Raw genomic sequence first — 19,953 nt, 5'->3', positions numbered from 1 at the left:
AGTTTACTAGAGCATCCCACTACTTATCTCTAAGGAGGACGCTATTTAAAATTGTTTCCATATTTCCAGCTGAAATACTCCCACATAGTCAGTACTTTTCAAAGTGCATTTACAATGATCTCTTAAGCACTTATGGGAATCCGCAACTGATCAAAAAACAATCTGGAAACTGTCAGTCTTTCAAAACACTGGAGCTTTTTTTTTTTTTGCCATTCCCCCTTTTTCCTCCAAACCCCAAATTTAAACTCAGTATTTGATTAAGCATTATAGAAATCAATCCAGTCTCACTGCATCAGGTTACACAGGTAAGCAAAACTGCAACAGTCTCAGATGCAAACTGTAATTCCTACCCATGACCTTCATGAGATTAGACTGGAACCTTATATGTTGATTTCATTTAATTCATGTTTAAAGCTTTTACTCTATTTGTTTTCTTCCTAAACTTTGGCTACTGATCTAGTAACTTATAAACCAAGACAATTTAAATATATAGACTAAATTCAGTCCTCGCTGTCGTCTTCATCATCGTCATCTTTACTGGGAGCACATCTTTGGAAGCAGTGTACTAGAGTTGCTAAGAAGAAGCTTGATAGAATAGCAGCAATGGAGACTGCGACTCCAGAGAAGATGATGATAAAAAGGTCCGTCAATGACAAACTAAATTTGCATTCACTAAAGCTGACCTCAGATAATTCATTCAGAAAGATTCTTCTATTTTCCACAGGCAGGGAACACTGGATTTCATGTAGACCTGCAAGAAAGAAGAAAGGGAAAAACCAGAGGAATATTAATGAATCCTTCTGTTGCTCAGGACAGAGACCAGTCGGCTGAAGAAAAAAGTCTGAAGAAAGCAATTATTTCTAGATTCATGAATTTATATACAATTCAGGAAATAACTGAACAAAATCTGACATGCTCCAAGGGCTGCTACATATGCCCCCCAAATGGCCTCTGGAGATTAAGTTATTTCACCTTTAGCCTTTGAGATGATCATGGATGACCTGGGACCATGATTTTGAGGATTTAAATATGAATGTTGAACAYGTGACTCATCTAAATCTGGACACCCAGAAGCACTTCCCCAGTATGGCATCTAAGCATGCATTCTGACTTCAAAACAGGGTTACACTCAGGCACGTGCCAACCCTTTCTTCCTCCCTTGCACTCTGACTTTCACAGGGGGAAATCCAGGAATACGTTCCAGAGGAGAGAAATGATGAATTCTGACCAGACTTCTGATCTTGACAGTGAGGAAATCAGGGCTCTTGAATATGCTGCAGCACACATTTGGAGATCAGTTTTCACAAAATCACGACAGCCTTGAGCTGGTCCTCCACACGTATCACCTTTTACAACGCTTTGGGGAAACCAAATGCTTTTCCTTTAAGAATAAGGACCTGCAAGGTACTGCCTGGTGTTACTCCCTCGATACTGATGTTCCACACCTTAGTACCTTTTATACTACCTTTTGCAGGCACAAAGCCACACTTTTCTTCTTATTCTGATCAAAACCACAGGTTAGGGTACTTGCCTGTGATCTTCTTTCACCTTTTCTCTCTGACTCTGTTATAAGGTAAGCTGACTGGCAGATATTATTCCTCCATGCATTATTGAAGAACACCTGGAGCTCAGTTCTTTATAGTGAAAGCAAAAAAATCCAAATTTAAAAACTGGTGAGATTATAGTTTGGTATTGGTCAGTAAAAACACACAATTCACTGTATAACCCCACTCCTCCATGCACAGCAGGGGAAAAAAGGGGATTATATTATTGGGGCTTGGATGGAGCAAATAATGAAGTGAATTAACTCTGTATGGCTGTTAGCAAGACAGGTTTTATCTTGCTATTGAGGATATGAATGTAAAAGGGAAATATGAGAAYTGAGTATTAATGACTGGAAAACTGCTGCTGGTTTATTTGATACACGCTTTCCTTTGTGCGCTGCCAAACGCAGACTGGGCCCCCAGTTTTGACTCGCATTGTTGTGTGTGCACAGCGTACCGGGCACTTCTGCCACGGCTCCACCATGTAAGCACTGCGTCGCTTTGTGCGAGGGACACACGATAAGGTTTCTTTCTGCTTTTGTGACTCCTGCTTGTCTTGTGGCTGAATAGCTACACAGTATGATGTTTTATCAGTAGGCCCACCGGGTTAGTAGTGTAAACCTGAATTGTTACCTGGATCCAGCCCAAGTGTTATGTTGACTTGAGAGGGAGTTTTTAGCTGATTTGAGAGGGGGCCCAGCTAAGTCTGCTAGGGACCCATTTATCACTCTGACTTACCTGACCCTGAAACGATGATGATCACACTACATTTTGATCCCTAAAAGCCATCCAGTATCTGCCTTATTTGTCGAAAGTTCTGCTGATTCCCTGTTTTTCATGTTCCTCTCACCCACAACATGATGCAAGCTGCCAGCAGAACAGCACAACAGCCAGCGTGCCCAAGGCTGAACGGTTTCCTCTAGGCAAACTGCCACCTGAATACATGCTATAATTTTTCTCTAAGCCTGGAGTGTACTGGAGATACGTGCCAGATGGCGAGGCAACTTGCTTGGCAGACCTTTGAAACCTCCTGTCTRTGGGCTTAGTCAGGAAGATAAAGGAGACTGGGACTTGCAGTATGCAAATATATCATGTCCCGTACGCAGGCTGACACACAGGAGCACTCGTGTGTCTTTGTACAGAGTTTTCGATTGCAAGGTGAGTTAGGGTTGCGCACCGAGTCCATATTTTCTTTTCACAAAGACTTTGGAATACCCAGACTGGTCTGGTCCAAGGATATATGGCATCTAAAGAAACTCCTTTTCAGTTGTAGCCAACAAATGAAAAAAATTTCCATGCAACTTTGTTTCTACAAAACAAACCACTATAGTAACTGTTGAGAACTTACAAGAACCACTGTTTTCACAGCAGCTGTGCCATCTTCACCACATGCCGAAAGAAAGAGCATACAGGTGACCGCAAACCACTCTACATTTTCTATTTCTGGCCAGTTGCAAAAGAAATTGTCTGACCTGTGAGCTTTTAAAATGATCTCTGTGCTGGAGGGGCACTAAGCAGCCTTAGTGAGCAGAAGTATCAGATCTAAGCTAAAATACTGTATTTTTAGACAATAAGGAAGGAAACAAAAAAGAACATATGAGAGAAAGAGAGAGAGAGAAAAGACTCCAAAAGAAAATGATTGTTCTAAGCAGTTTTACTTCCCGCATAATCTGTTTCTAGAAATAACTCAGTACGGTAGCATCTGCCAAGGATTCTAGAGAGGGATATGTAAGAGCCGCATTACCAATCACACTTTGCCATGGGTCAAAACTGACCCTTTAGGCTCTGTTCCTGCTCCCAGATGCTTTCACCCCCATCACAGCACACAGAATACAAAGGGAAAAGAATCTGCAACGTACCAAGTCACACAGAAGATATCTTGTGCAATGAGAATCAGTGTACTGTAATGATTGTGAGTCTGATTACAAAATAAAGAGAAACAAAAAGCCCTCCTCCATGTAGCCATTGGTACTAGAATCTAGGTCATGTTCTCAAACCAAATGGATTAGATGGGAATTTTCTACTTGCTTTATTCTCTGACACTCCAACGTGCTAGCTTAGCCTCAAGTTTCTGCAGAGTTCTTAGGCATTGAAAATAATAGATGCCAAAGGGCAAAATACAGTGTCATAAACCAGTAGAGGCCTTGCCAGCTCCCAGTCACAGCCTCACCCACCCTGTGTATGCACCATCTTCTCAGCAGGACAGAATGAACCGACCTCTTCTATCCACACACACGGCAGTCTGCTAAAACTGTGCTGGAAGTAACCTAGAACAACTGCCGAGCTCGGTGGAAGAGCATGTCAGCGACTGAGGGAGAGAGAACATTTATTATTCCATCCAGTTCAGTGAACTGGGTATTTTGCTGCACYGTGACACTGTTGCAAAAGCCAATAGAGTCAAAAGGAGTTTTCCTTTGGACTCCAAAGAGAATTTGGAACAGACTATTTATCCATAACAGTAGCAAGACCAGCAGCTTTATTTCTGGTTCCACTAGGAATTTCTCCTCCCAAAGCTAATGCAGTGGGTGTTGCACCATAGCTACTAATTGCTTTCCTGAAAACACTAGCATGCAGGTCACATGTACATCTGTTTAAAATATACAAATATCATTTCATCTGCTTCCTTCCATAGCAACGTTACTTTCTTCACATTATTTTAAGGTAGGTTGCCCTTATCATGGTGAAACTAGACTCCAGCATGTGCAGAGAACCGATATTGTGTACTCCAGCTGTCCCATTACGTACACACCTAGAGGTGCCTAGAGAATAGAACCCAATTTTGTTCTTTTCTTAGGCAGAAAGTAATCCCAGGTCATCGTGCACCCTCTGCATGAACAGTGAACAGAATGGCCTACATAAAGGGATGAGTATTAATTAGAAGTTTTTCCCTCTGGGTGATTCCACYGCATATAGAGTGGCTCAATCAAATTACCTGTCCCCCCCACACAAGATGCCTGGAGGATAAGATAACGCCATTTAACTTTGGTGCTCTACTTTCACATGTTTTGACCACTTGAATGGCATTGATTTCTATAATATTTTAGAAAATTTTCTGTAAAACCCCATTCAATTTATTTCTTAAAAAAATAAAATCAACCAGACTTCCTGAAAAAGGGTGTCTCAAGGAAGTCTGATAYTTAAATCTCGGCTGCAGCAAGAAAACCTTCAATGATAGTTACACATCTCTTATTGCTCCCACAATACATTCAAAGAGTTGCTTCTTCACACCAAACAAATCTGTAAGTGAAATAAGTGCATTTTTATAAATATGTGGCTTATATTACTTTGTTCAGGGCCATCACATTATCTGTAAAAACTTCAGCTGTCCCGAGGTCAATGCCAGACGTTCTGCATCTTTCTGCCATGTCCTCTGAAGAGGCAGATGTACTACGTTGGCAAGCTGCGAGCTGTTGCTTGCTTTTAAACTGGGAATGCTTTGAAGTCCCAGTCAAGGGCCACGTGCTAGAGTCTATATAGACATGTCTCTTGACACGGAAAATAAAGATGAAAATATAGGTCTGTACCCTAGAGGAATAGGAATAGATAAGCTAAATAACATGGGGAGTGTGAAATTGCTGGAGCTCTAGAACCGTATCTTTAAAGGAAGAGGCATGCTTTGAAGAGTCAAGATACATGTTGTCTTTATAAAGAAGTGATGCAGAAGGGTTCCAGGGAAAGTTTTTTAGTGAAATCCCCAAATAGGTTTTGGAAGAATACGACTTTGAGATACCTTACTATTAGAGGCTGTTACACCTCCACAGAATCTAGGACTTAAACCTGGACAATAAATTGTACTTAAGCTGCAGGTAGATCTTAAATAAATGATTTTACATTTGATTGTGTAGAAGGACTATGCACAGGCCTACTTGTCTTGCAGAGTCAGAGGCTGAAATACTTTCCCTGTTAAARTGAAACTCTCAGAAAACAGATGCAGCCTGAAACCAGTCTATATAAAAATACATACAATTAATTTCATTGCAAATTAGTGAACACAACAGACCTATAACCCCAAGTTATGACCGTCCTGATCCTCCCATCTCAAGGGAACATAAAGGTACCAAGTTCCTTTAATGTTCTGCTGGCATTTTGCAGCCATGATTCGGCTCTGCTGGGCAGAGGCACCGTTTGGCCAGCAAGTTTCAAACACCCCCCCAGCCACCCTGCAATTGCCTGCTCCTGGACCTGCCGTGGGTTCTCCCTAGACACCTCGAGTGGTGACATATTGCGTTGTGCCTTGGTTTTACGCTCCTCTAGCTGGAGAAAAGCAGCAGGAGGCATCGCTTACCCCCATGTTTACTTGACTYTAATTTGAAGGACTCCATGTGTATTTCTGTCTTTACTTACTCCTACTACTTGGGATTTTTTAATATCGGTATCAACTGCATCTTTCATTGGAAAACTTCTGAAATCCATTCTTACTTCAAAACTCTGGTCTTTGCCTGTTAACCCTCTAGAGCTGGGAAATCTCTATTTTGGACACTGAGTTTAAAAAAAATACAGATATTAACTATATATTACACAGTTTCCTAACATCCAACAACATACAATGGTATGAGATAACACAAATGCCCCCTAATATATACACTGATACATATCAGAAATACATCCTGAAAAGTGTTTATGGGTTGTCTGAGAGCAGAAAATAAGTGGGCTAAATATACATGTTCATTACAGTCTATACAATAATTGTAAAAGGACTCTAATATGCTATTTTAGCTTCTCTGGGAAAAGTAAAACTGATATTTGCCCCTTTAGCTGCTCTCGTGTCACATTGTAGTTCAGAGACTCAAAGTGTTTAAATGTGGCATTTTATTTCTTGTATGGTATTTTGCCTCCAGCTATAGTTCTCTTCAGTCTACTTAAATGCTGTCACTAATGTTTTAGATGTGTTAATAAGCAGTGAGAGAGGCATTGGCTCTGAAGAGAGATAAAATTTCATTAGAATCTGCCTCAAGGTATCAGAAAAACATGGCTAAAAACAAAAAAAACAAAATAAACCAGAAAACCAAAACTGGAGCCTGTATTTAGACCCCTAAATAAACTCTTTAACAGCCAAGTGTCCCGGAAACTCATAGATTAACATTAAAAGGTATTTGACAGTTTGTCTCAATGCCTAAATATAAGTTAAGGCTTAACATCAGATGCCCACATCTGCAAATTCTGCCTTCGCATCTGCAAATGTGGAAGAGGAAAGTACTCCAAAAAAACCCTAAGATGGAAGGAACAGAGTGAAAAGCCAATGGCAGTCAGATCATTTTACTGAAAATAACCAGGATACCACATCATATATTTAAATATGCATATATATAGAAACAGATTTGATGAGCTTGTTGGGGAATCTTATTTCTGTTAAGACTTCTGCTTGAACAGAATAAAAGCTGCTGAATGCGTGAGATGTCTCAGAGCTTTTAATTCCTTCCCGAAAACTGGATATTATGTTCTGTACTAGTGATGTGTTAGCATGTGCATGATACTCAAGGAAGAGCTGAACGGCTGTAATGGACAGAACAGTCTGTCCTTTTTAGCTGAAGCTTGCTCTACTTCTATATTAGTACACGAAATTAAGGCAGTCTTCTCCACACAGCAGACGAGTAAATAGGTACAGATAAAGAATTTTAAGACAGGAGGCCCTACAAAAACATCAGTTGTTTCACTGGCTTTCAGTTAGGTTAGAAGGCAAATGAAACTTGTACTCTCATGTAATTATGATGTTTTTTTGAAGCCAATGTTTACCATTTTCAGTGAGCCCACAGGGGCTACAGTAAGGGCCTAGATACTGAAGCAAGATGTTATGTTTTATTTACAGAATAAATTTAAAATATCTTAGATGGGAACAAGATTACAGAAAAATCTCTAGAAGCAAGAGATGATCACCTCATTGCAGTCTTTCAAAACTGGCTCACAAAAGTCATTCCATTAGTCTCACTACACTGATTCATTTCTAGATCTAAGTGCTTTCTATCTAGTACTGAATTCAGTTTGAGTTTCCTGCTCTAGAAGGCTGCTCACAGTCATTTTCACCTGCTCTTGATTCTTTCCTACCTTTGCCTTCCTTCCCTCCTATTCTCTTGCATAGCCCATCTTTTCCTGGAAGCATGTCACTTTACTGGGGAGATACTAGCTACAGCAATTCTTGAAAGTCAGCTAAATCGAATTTATATCAGTACTGGCATGTTAAAGAAATACCCTTTGGGTCTCTTGAGGGTTTATGAAGTCTTGTGCACACAGTTTTCTAAAGTGGAGCAAAGAAGAGGGAAACATGGTCCTGGCTATGGCTGTTGTGCGGTCACATGGGATTTGCTGCCACCAATGAATTTTCTTCCAGTGAAGTTCAGTGATTACCTTAGCTTAGACCACGATTCTGCAAGGGGACCCAAGCTCTGTCTTCTTTAGGCATCTGTTACTAGCTCTGCTAGTTCTAGCGGCGTGGATGTAAATGGAAGTATGCGGGAAGACAGTGCACTGATACTGTGCCAGCTAATCCTGTCTGTAACAGTAAATCCAGCACTGAGCACAGTCCTTGCCTAAACTTGTGCTACTTTAATTCCAAATACTCAAAACCCTTCCTTTATTTATAACAAGGGCAGCATAACCTATTTGGAATTCTGTGGCTGGCCAATTCTGATTGAATTTTTTCAAGTCTTTCTGGCAATATCAAGGTGCACTGATCTGCCCACAATGCTCAGTCTAACCCTTCCCATTAAATTGCTACAAGTCTTTGTCATATTGTTTTAACAAAAAGGGTATCAAAATCTATCACTCATGCAGTGCATGGGAAGTGAAGTAGACTATGGATTAAATGCAAAAGGTTGAGCACGCACTGATGCATCTAGTGGGGAAAAAAGCACAGACAATGACTATTTCTTGCAATCTCAAACTCAATACAACTTCCTGAAAAGGTTTTTCACTGAAGAAAAAAAAGAAAGGGAAAATGAGGGCAAGATGATAGTAAGGAGACATTACAGTCACACTCCAAGGAATAAACTGATTAAAAGTAACAATAAAAATGCATTAGCCATTAGCAAACAAGGTCATACTAACAGCTACCCAAAGTTCACGGAAGGTAAAAATCAGCAGAGACCTCTACAAAAGCACTGAAGTTAATATGGCCATGGCAGACTGCTAGTATTCCTTTGATTACCTGAATTTTATCTCAATCCATTCCCTTCATCAAGACTGGATCCCTCAGAAGGGCTCAAGAAATGTCTTCTGTGGTGTTACACACTATGATTTTTAAATAGCATCTTTCACACAAGACTTCTCTTAAATCTTTTYGTATTTAAATGCTGAAATGGCAGAGCTAGAAGAACCTGTTGCACCAGCAACAACTTTTTGCCAGATGAGCCCCGAGTTTCAGATAGTATTACTGCAAAAATCATGTGAAGAGGCGAGTCTAGGAAGGAAAAGTGCAATTTTAGCTGAGATAAAATGTGAGACAGAACACAAGCTCTGAAAACAGAAGAAAGCTGTTCCATATAGTAGAAATTGCTGAATGTATTTTTATAGGATTTATAACCCCACTGAGGCAGAATATGCAAGAAATCTTAAAGTGACTCTTGGTCTTGAAAAAATGAAAGGCAAGTTTCCTTTAACTTCACTGAAAATCAAAATTTCAACATATCATATCTGAAAGTTAATTAACTCAACCTGTAACCATCTTTCCCTTTATTCAGTACATCTTACTTTTAGTTGCATTTTTCTTAATTACTTCTGTCAGAGGAGTCCAAACTCTCTTCCTCCTTCTCTGCTTTCCTGAATCCCCACTTTACAGAACTTCAGCCTTGTCAATCACTTTTGGTAAAAGCCAAAGAAGATGAAGAAAAAGGATACTACGGAGCAAATATAAGCAAGTAGAGGAGAGAACATAATCACATACATCTCACATACAAAGTTTCCTTGAATTCCTCAAACAGCATGTTCAAGAACAACCTAGGCCTTTGTCCTTTCACTTTTCATTCTGTAAGTTTGCATCTTCCCTTATGGGGTAAAGCCTTCCATGAAAGATACCTATCTTCTCTGAAGACCCAGAGGTCTTGCATCAACTTTCCTATTTCCATAAATTTATCCAGTATTCTTAAGCGCCATGCTCTTCCTAATGGGAAGCCTTTGATACATGTCATCAGCCACCATGCTGCCATTCAGGCTTACCAAACACTTATAAAATCAAATTCATCCTTGCACAGAAAGTCTTTAGAAGTTATATGTATATGGTTGGTTTTCACCCATAGCAAACACCTTCCCTGGAAGGTCTTCCCTGGAAAACAGTCTCTGTTGTGTACTCTCCACTTATCACCATTCCACTTCACTGACTGTTCCTTTGACTACATTTTTGCATTATACAAATTAAGTTTTTAATCAATTATTAATCAAATCAGAGGGTAGAAATGTAGTGTCATTCTGGAGTATGATGAAAATTGTTTTTAATACCTTTTTACACATGTAAAAATACATTTGCTTCTTTAAAGCAGGTAAAGTGCTGAGTTTAATTGCAAAACTTTTAGTGCAGATCCTTAGTAAGTCTGCCTGCATATCTAGCTTGAGAGAATATTCACTTATTGCCAATTAATACTTTATTTTGAAATTTAGGTTGGATGAACAAATGCTGGAATCTAAAGCGATTCAAATCCCAGCTGTTTGTGTGAAGTGACAAAGTTGGATTTGCAAAGGCAGCACAGCTGGGAAGAGGCTTTACAGTCAGCTAGTCAGACAGGTCAGCATAAGTTATAATTTTACAAGCTTTTTCTGGTAGCATGCCAGAAAGAAAATGGACCTGGCTTTTGCAAAACTAGTGAGTTGGAGAATGGCTTTAGTTCAGATCACTGAGTTTTCCAGAGGCCCAGACTGCAGAGAGACAGTTTCAGGATCAAATATTGAAATTTCAGTTCATATTGACAAAGCTTTTTTTTTTTTTGTCTCAGACATGCAAGCAGGGCACATTAAACTATTTTAAGCGCCATTCGAAGTGAAGAATAAAAATTAATTCCTAGAACCTAAATCTGTCAATGTTTTCCTCCAGGCCATTTTTCTGTTTCTTGCTACCATTTCTGAATCTTAAAGGACTACTGCAGTACAGTAACACTTGAAAACTGGAGCCATGGATCACAGTTCAGTCTTTAGCGGCAGCCACTAACTCTTTAGAGAGAGTTTCTTTCTGGCTTGGGCACATCCTTTCCTTTCTAATCCATTCTGAGCAGAAGACACAACAGGGTACAGAGCCTTTAGGTTCTTTGCGGTGCCTTTGTACTTTTCATATAAGGGCTGGGGATCACTGGCGAAAGTTACTGTCAGTCACTGCTCCACATTCTTTCCCTTCTCAGTAAACCCAGGTTACTAAATTTGCCATTAAAAGGCTGGGGAACTTCAGTCTGTTATGGAACAGCTCTGCATTGTTAATCACAGCCTATTCTCAAAGAACGTAAAGAGAAGAAAATCCCCAGCCAATTCCTTTTTCCATTCTGCTGTTTTCCATTAGTACAGGCCACACAATGCAGATGTTTGAGCTGCTACAGAATTATAAAAGTATGCAGCCAACATAAGTGAGCTTTTATCTTGGGCCCTGAAAATGCATGTCCCTATCTTTCTCTTTTGCAGTGTTTCCAGGCATAATGCTTGCTGCCCTACTTATCTTGATGTGCTTGCTGCAAGAATACCCTCCTCTGTCTCCAGTCTTGCTGCAGTACCTTGAGGAGTCTGAATGCTGAATCTAAGCGAGTTGCTCTTTCCCTCCCCCCAGAGAAGCTGTGATATCAGAAAGGCCAAGTGAATACTGCTTTGGACAAGTATAACCAGGCAAATACGAAGATGATTAGTTCCTAATGGGTAAAACATTTTGACATCACTTGAAATTGTGAAAAACAGGTATAAAATGCAATCAAATCTCAACGGTAAGATTTAATTTTACACTGACTTTCCAAAAGTTGCTTCGAAAGGTCCTCAATTGCAGCCATTGGTTTTAAAATGTCATTGAGACAGTCTTTCTTTTTGGGGTTTAGTTTTGCCCTCACCTCCTTGAATAATGCTTTTCTAGTTTATTATAGGAGACAGCCAATATTTTTGTGGCAGTAGCTCAAAACAGGCAATGAAAATGCTGAATTTGCACACTTTCGCATACATGCACTAAATTTCACTCATATGACTGCAAAGAAATCTGTGAACCTGCTCCCAGGAGTAAATGCAAAGCATTAGGCCACAGGGGGAAAAAGCCTCTGGACAAAGAAACCAGCCTGAACATTTGCACCTTACCTCCCCGTCTTCCCAAATCAAATCAAGCTGAAACTGGAATATCTAGATGGACTGGCGATTTTTCTTTTTTTAAGCTACTTGGCTAAAAAAAATCATCTCATTATTTCAGATGAGATAAAATGCTGTGAGAAAGAATCTCTAACCTTGGATGACACTGAGGAACACTGGCAATACCATGGGAAAGCTTAAATCACTTGAGATTTCCAGACATAAGTTCAGATAAACTTAAAAACACTGACATGGCAGAAGAGAAAAGAGACGGGCTGGGACAGACTCTTTCAGACTGAACAGACTGAGTCTGGATAAAGGGGAAGGAGCTAGTTCATTAAAAGGGAAGGAAAGAAGGGCAGAGGCAAGGGTCAGAGAAGGAAGAGAATATGATCAGAGCTTTTGCTTACAGAAAGCTTGGGGAGCAAGGAGTTAAAAAACAAATGAAACTAGGTCGAAGAAGAGGTAAAAGGAATTTGGTGTGAAGGCAGGGGGAAACTGAATTAATGTTTGTCTCAGAGTCCGCATGAGAGATGGGCAAATACTTAGTTCAGACAAAGAACAAACTTCAGCTAGAGCACTGGGGAAAGCAGGAGAACAGGTCCGGGTTTGGTTTAGGAACAGTAAAGACAAAAGTTGCAGCTGAGGCAGGCAGGAAAAAAAGACTTTTTCCTCTAATGACTTCTTCTCTCCTTAAACCAGCATGCTTTTTTGCAGCTAAGAATATTTAGGGCAGCCTAGATTAGTGTATTAAAATAATGCCACCTAAGGTCATGAGCATAGGAAGAGCTTAAATAAGTGATTATAGACTCTCTGGTGATCAAGAAAGGAGGAAAAAAAATCTCTGAAATCTTTCTGCACTCACTGTGTTTTTCTCCTCTTGCACCTGAATTCAAGCAAACACACAGTTCCTTGACCTCATCCTATTCTCTTGAGCTCTTCTTGCTCAGCCTTTTCCTTCTCACCTTTGCAGAGACAATCTCAGACAGAGCCCAGGCACCAGTGATTTCACAGCAGGTGATCCTTTGTACGTCCTCTGGAGCCTTGCAAACCTCCAAGCACAAGCAGTTTGCCTTCTGCTAGCAGCTGGGTGGCTCAATAGCATGAGTTTATGCCCTAGTGCTATGGGAGGCATGAATGGCGAGGTCATCTCCAGCTAAAGCTGGATTAAGAGAGGCTTCGGCATCAGGTGAGAAACATGGAACGAGAGTCTGGATTCCTTACACATGGCAGTTTGAATACTTTTTCCTCAAAGCTCATCTGAAAACTACTGGCCCAAATATCAGGATAAGATGTCCTGCATTTGGGGGTTTTCCAGAGCCATTTTAATTGATTCCCAAAATTGGAAACAGTGTTATTTCAATTAAAAAAGCCACAAACAAGCTGTGGAAAAAAGTTTCCAGCACAAACTATCACAACAAAACAGATCCAGGAAAGGGTCCGACAGCCACATTTGTATAAAATAGGGAATGGGGAGTTAACTCTTCCCTGCAGCTTTATAGAAGATGAATAAAATGAGAGAAAAATCAGTTCTCTTAAGGAGCTGGCACAGACTATTCAGCTGTTCAAAGGGCTTATTGTAGGAAATATATTTACCAGAGAGAAACCAAAGCCTGGAAGAGAACCAGTTCTGGGCTCACCAAATTTGAAAAAGCTCCTTTCACTACCTATGTAAGTTTAGTCTATAAATCAAAACTATTACAGCTTAATTTTTAAATTTTATTTCTTAACTGGGAGGAGGACAGTGCTGCTAAAGAGAAACCAACATCATTTTAATGGACTCCCAGGTTCAAAGCATGTAATTACAGTTTGACCAAAACGCCGTTTGGGTCACTGCAGGCAGCACACTCGGACAATTTGACCAATTGACTCTCTCCCTCCGAGACACACATACAAAGCAACACACAGACTGCACTGTAAGCCACTGAGTTTTACCTTTCTGGAGCTTGGATGCATTCTCCTGTATCCAGCTGAAAAGATTGGCAAAGTCACAGTCACAGACCCAGGGGTTGCCCTCCAAGCGTATAGTCCGCAGGGAGGGAAGTGCTTCTAGGGCAGCCACATTTAGGCTTTGTAAGTTATTGTCATTCAATTCTAACACTTGGAGCTGTTCCAGGTTCTCAAAAGCAGCCTCATCCACATCCGCCAGGTTATTGTTCCCAAGGCTCAATTTTATCAGTTTTTCTGCTGATTTGAATATCCCAGCATCAAGCTGTGTTAAATTATTGTAGCTTAAGTCTAAATACACCAGTTTGGTAGAACTGCTAAAAGTGCCCTCTTCTAAAGAGGTGAGGGAGTTATTCCTGAAGTCCAAATAGACTAGATCTCCATAAAATATAAAGAAATCAGCTGGTATTGCCTGAATGTTGTTATCAGCTATAAGAAGTTTCCGTACATCCAATGGAAACGGATTAGGAACACTGGGGAGTCCTTGATCCCGGCAGTCTATAGTGTGGTAGTCCATACAGCTACAGACAGCAGGGCAAAAATGGCCCACGGGTAAGAAAAGCAGGCAGACAAAGACAGAAAAAGGTAAAAGGCAGAAAGGAAAGCATGGCAACATCGTCAAGGATTTGAAAGCTGTGATGAGCACCACTTCTAAGAGAAGGACATTTTGCTCAGCTGAGCAGCAGTGCCTGGTACTTGTGTGTGTGTGGTTGTATCCAGGAGATCACATATCACAGATCCGATAGCAGCAGCCTGGAGAGGGGGGAGGGAGAGGATGACTGAAGGAAAGAGGGAGGGAGGCAAATGCGAGGATTTACACTGTCAGAGAATTATAATACTGTAGAACGTAAGGGAAAGAGCGATGATTGGGCAAACGAAGGGCCTTTCAAAGGACTCCCTTGTTTTTGTGAGCTAAAAAAAAGCTGAGAGCCTCTTTGCATATCTGCTGTATATTCCAGCAAACGGGAAATCACACCTGATCCTGCGACTCTGACAGCAACAGCTTATGCTTCAAAAGCCCTTCAGGTAATGAACCCTGATGAAATCAATTATTTTGTATCTTTTCATGCCCTGGCACGTACCTACATCAGTGATCACTGCCCTACAGAAAGGCAGGCGAGGGGCAGGGACCTGGTTAAGTGCTAAGAACCGTTTTCTCCTTCATTTCAAAACAGGGAGCAGAAGAGCAGCAAGGGGGGAACCAAAGACAAGGAGCACTGACCTGTGCCGTTTCTGGATGCCTTCTCAGCTTTTAGTGACGAGCACGTTCACCCTATTTAAATATGACACTAATTATCTCTTAATCAAGGAGTATAACCTACTGTAGCAACAAGGAATATGGTCTCAAAGGTGAGCAGTTTTCTAGTTTAATGACCAAAACAGCTGCTTTCTAATATGGCAGTGGTAATGTCCACAGTGCCAGGTGAAAGCATGAGTTGTGGGTCAGATCTTCAGCTAGTTTAAACTGAATAGATTTACTTCATCTTCAGGGGTTTGAAGTATTTGAAAACCAATGTGCCTGCCTCCCCTGGCACAGCAGCGATGATTTTGCAACACAGCATCTGTGTTTGTGACATCCCCAAATCCACACCAAGACATGTCCACTGCCAGATGCAAGCTTAACTCCATCCCTCTTCTTTGTGCACATCCTGTAAACAGACAGAAATGGGACTCTAGTGCTTGGGCCACACATGGACTATGACAGAAGATTTTCTATAGATACAAATAGTATTTGGGCACCTAATTCCTGAGGGTTAGAGCCAAGAAACTCAAATACCTTTGGAAAGCTCATTCTTAGGTCAGAGAAAGGCCAGTAATCTTGATTTAGGAACATTTTGTAACTGAATTGAGAGCATCTTTCATCTAGGACAGGGTACGGAATTTTCCTTCTAAGATAGCCTATCCTCCCAAGATATCCGGAGTTAAATTTGAATACTGAAAGCAGTATCAGCCTCCCCTTCAGTAAGTATGTGATCCTGTTTTGCAGAAACAGGACCCTCCTCTCCTTCCCGCTTCTTTTTGTTCAATAAGGACCCTTTTCCGTATGTAATGATCTGGAAGTGGGACTGTGCCATGCATTCTGCTACATCAGACGGTGCCAGGCATTACTGCGTCATTATGTTATTTAGCATTATTACAGATGTGTTAGAGTGAAATGCCACCATAACATCCGTTTTCTCATTCCACCTACGTTATACTGCAGAATAATTTTGCTTTGGGTTATGTTTTACAGTGCTACAAACACAGGGAACGTACCCCTTCACAGGCCTGCAGAAGTTTTTTTTCCCGTCTGCAGGCTTTCTTGATAGCCCCAGTACTTTGATTGTGGTGCCAAAGGTGCATCTGTCATGTCTTGAATTACCTTGACTTACTCTTAAAACACCCAGGAATAAATGGGCACAGCTGCCTCTATAGATCACTAGGGTAAAGAGAAGTCTGGTTAAACTACTGGGATGATGATTTAAAATATTTAYCTTTAAATTACAGAGGAAGTGGTAACTTGTTAGATTATCTCTGAATGAACAAACCGGAATCTCTCATCTGGTTGGGATTCATTAAATATATGAGCATCATCAAGCAACTCCAACTGATATTTCTTGTGCAAAATTGATGGCTTTTAAACTTATGCAAATGCTTGCTCTTGTTGTCATTTACTGTTTCTCTGCACCTCTAACTGGATTAAGATTTTTAGGTCAGAGATAAAACTATTCCTATCACCTTTAAGTAAGGAAAGCAGAATTGACTTGTTATCCTGCAGTAATGATATACTTCACTTAAACAGTGAGATGGTTCTCTATTCAGTGAGATTAGAAGAACATAGGATTTAAGGATCCCTGTGGCTCCTCACATGCAGGCCCACCTTTTTCTATCAAATGTAAAGAATCAGAGTCTAAAATTCTCTGTTCAAAGATGCCTTAGTGCCATTATGCCTATCTCACAGATGGGAGACTACAGACAATAAGCCACAATTTGTGAAAGATCCAAGTTCATGGTAGTGGCAGAGGCAGGAATGGGACTCGGCTTTCCTAAATTCCAGCCCTTGCTCTAACTACTGCTCCTGCTGTGAAAAACAGAACCAACTTTCCTATTGCTCAGTTGCTCAGGTATATTCATCACCCTGCAGGGGAGGTGCTGGTAACAACACAACATCTTAACTTATTTTGCATACTCATAAATGCAGTCTGCAATTTCTCCATAGAATCTGTGGAGATCTCCTGAGACACAGATGAGCATGGAGGGGTAGGCAAGAAAGCAGTGATTACTATCAAGCTCTGGATCTTTTGGGCTAGGTATCCTGTAGGTTTGTCAAACATTGGCCCCGCTCCCAGAGCATCCAGCCAAACACTGTTTCACTGACAACACGTAGCAGTGTTGATCTCCAGCTACACAAGGCCAGCCGGAGTGCTTGCCATCACAGGCTGCCTGCCGTTGTCTGACACCTTTCTTGGGCGGTCTTTCATTTCTGAGAGTTTCTTCGTGACCTCTCTTTCTCTGTATAACATTTCCTGTTTCAGTTCTGTCTTGCTCTATTCATTCCTTGGCTATCACTTATTCTTTACCTCATCTGTTTCCCTCATAGAACAGATTCTCTTTAATCTTTTTGAAGCATCATTCCCTTTCCACACATTTCAGGCAATTTTGCATAGCAGAAAGGAGATTCTGCAAAGCTTTCTATCTAGTAAGATATCAAAGCTTTACTTGTTTAATCTTTTATTTGCATCACTAAAATAGAGTAACCTGTGTTACTATATAAAGGGTTTAAGTCTGCTATCTGCTGAGTGCATAGCACCCTCTTGTGCCCTATAGGACACTGGCCTTTCCATAGCTTATGATAAGCTATTACCTCAACAGCTTATGATGAGCTCTTTGCAAGTTTTACTGTACTCCTGCAGTTTACCCATACTCTGAGCCTCATTTCTTCCTCTTTCAATAGTGTCCTAAAGAAACCCTGATTACTCCATGCAGAAAAATAAAATACATGATCTAGGTGGTTTTCTTTTCTCAAGTGCTGTTTTTAGAGGGGTGAATACCAAGATAGCAGTGCTGTCACGGAGCAAGCCTAACAGATGCACATATCAGCCCTGTGAAGCTAATGCAATGAATAAGGAAAGCTTCTCCGACTGCAACACTGTCTCTAAGCCCAGGGAGCCAAGCTGCAAACCTACCGCGTGTTGCAACTCCTCTGAAGTTTGAACTTCTCTCCATGTGCATAGTTCTTTTGGCTCCTATTTGTTGCAGTAATGGGGACACTAGATCATAGACAGCCAATCGTTTTTTAAAAAGTGGAATTGGGGGGGGGAGGGGGACACTAAAGCACAAAGTAGATAATGCACAACTTCAAAATTTTGTCTTTGGCCTCCAGTGACAATAAGCTAAAATACAGAATTGTTCCATCGGTGAGTATTCTCAGACATAAAGATTTGTTTATATCATATGCTCCTTCAGCACTCCCTAGCAAAGCCCTCATAGCTTTATCTCATATCATTCAAAAAAATATTTGCAGTACTAAATTTTAGTTCTTATAATTTTGAAAAAGCACGAGCTTCCCAATTAGAAATTGATGCCAAACAAAATACAAGGATACTTCTCTCCACATAGATGGGATCCCAACAGATGAAATCTCAACTATCAGCCCATTTATCTATCATTCTTGCTTCCAGGATTCCCCAAGGCAAGAGGGGCAAGATAGGCTTAGAAGTGTGCTTGTAAAACAAATAGGGTAACAATTTCCTAGTCAAAGTACTGTGCAATGAACTCTCAGAATTAGAGAGCAGCCTTAATTTATCCCTTTTTACAACATCTAGAACACTGCAGTCCCAAACTTGACAGAAGCTACCAGGCTAAGTTATAATACAATTATATCTTATAAAATGCACGTGAAAAAAACAGGCCAACTCATTTAACCCTACAAAATAAGCAAGGAGTTTTTATACGCCAAATCCTTTTGCAGAGGATGAGGAAGCAAAAAACTTCTCATCCCCTCCATTCCTCTCTCACTTGTCAGTGCAGTAATAAGCTTTGGATTAAGACAACATAAGGATATGGCTACAAGTCAGCTTTCCATTTGAGATGCCACTAAAAGTAGTCTCTAAAATAAAATAGGGAGTGACATGCCACACTGACCCCGGAACTTCAGATTGCTGCCGGTACCTACTATACCAGAGCACCTTCCACGGTAATCTGTAGCACAGCAACAAATAACACATTCATTTCATTACCTAGTATAGGAATATATAGTTTGGGGGAAGAATGGCAGAGGTTTCATCTTTCCTTTAGAAACTTTTAGCCCCCCACTTAAAAGTGCTCAAAAATTTCCCAAAACAATTTAGAGTAATGGAAGAAAAAGAATGAACAATTAGTGCAGACATACATGAAGGGCAGTATCTCATCCAAGAAATCATTACTTACAAGAGACTGAAACTGAAAACTGTCCATCCTCATTCATATTTGTGAACAGTTAATTGAGCATATTTTTCTGTGAAGGAAGTTATTATTCCAGGCTTATGCTTCATTGAATTAAGGTACATGTTATGTCCCAGGTTGCTGTACCAGGTGCACTTGATTGCAAAGGGTTTTCCTCTTCATTATCATACATTAGCAATGTGTCATGGGAACCAATGTCCAAATATGAATGGCTAACATCAAGTTAATTAATTAAACACTGAAGTCAAGTGCTTAATCTCTGAACAGAAATCCCATTTTTCTTTAGATATTTAACATTTTGGCTTTGGCACACTATCCTTCTGAGAAATATCTTCCCTTGCTATGACCAGACATGTTTTTATGAATACAGCCAAGGGGCACCTTTGGGCACTTTTCCCTTTGATCTTGCATCGAAGAAAGACTGAAAGAGCAAAAGAGAGAAAGAGGCAATCTTTCTTTGTCTCTTATGATTTATGAGGAACTGATAGAAACTGAAGTGAACTGAAGCTTGTATTACACCTGCCCAGTCCTTCACTGCTGCTGCTATGTCACTGGCAGGGAAATTACATCAAAATTAATCAATGTGACAGCAGCAATGATTGAATTTGAGAACTTTAGACACTGCAGTTCAGCAGCCAAATGAGTCGGGCCAAGCCCCATCAAAACGCTTCCATCATCTGCTCTAGAGAAAATGTGGGTCACACAGACACTATCTTATTAGCAGACCATTTACAATCAGTACAATCATTCATAAGAGAAGGAAGACGGTAAATCATGTGTTTCCTTCCCCCCCCCCCCCCGAAAGTAG

General features: G+C 40.6%; 1 protein-coding gene across 1 annotated transcript; it reads right to left on the bottom strand.

Moving 5' to 3' along the window:
* Window positions 1–227: 227 nt before the first annotated feature.
* Window positions 228–14,352, bottom strand: LRRC38 (leucine rich repeat containing 38). The gene is made up of 2 exons (XM_026074149.1): window positions 13,710–14,352; window positions 228–751 (listed from the first exon to the last, which is right to left on the bottom strand). The coding sequence occupies exons 1-2, from the start codon at window positions 14,335–14,337 to the stop codon at window positions 501–503; spliced, it is 879 nt and encodes a 292-aa protein (XP_025929934.1). The 5' UTR covers window positions 14,338–14,352; the 3' UTR covers window positions 228–500.
* Window positions 14,353–19,953: the final 5,601 nt, after the last annotated feature.

This window comes from Apteryx rowi, unplaced genomic scaffold (assembly GCF_003343035.1).
Source record: "Apteryx rowi isolate R43461 unplaced genomic scaffold, aptRow1 scaffold_38, whole genome shotgun sequence".
Taxonomy (NCBI): domain Eukaryota; kingdom Metazoa; phylum Chordata; class Aves; order Apterygiformes; family Apterygidae; genus Apteryx; species Apteryx rowi.
The sequence above is the reverse complement of the archived record's forward strand: the minus strand, read 5'-3'. Positions and strand labels throughout refer to the sequence as shown.

Coding starts and splice junctions, on each gene's coding strand:
- LRRC38 (XM_026074149.1), bottom strand. CDS start 14,337: ATGTTGCCATGCTTTCCTTTCTGCCTTTTACCTTTTTCTGTCTTTGTC. Junction 752..13,709: donor TGCATCCAAGCTCCAGAAAG/GTAAAACTCAGT, acceptor TCTTTCTTGCAG/GTCTACATGAAATCCAGTGT.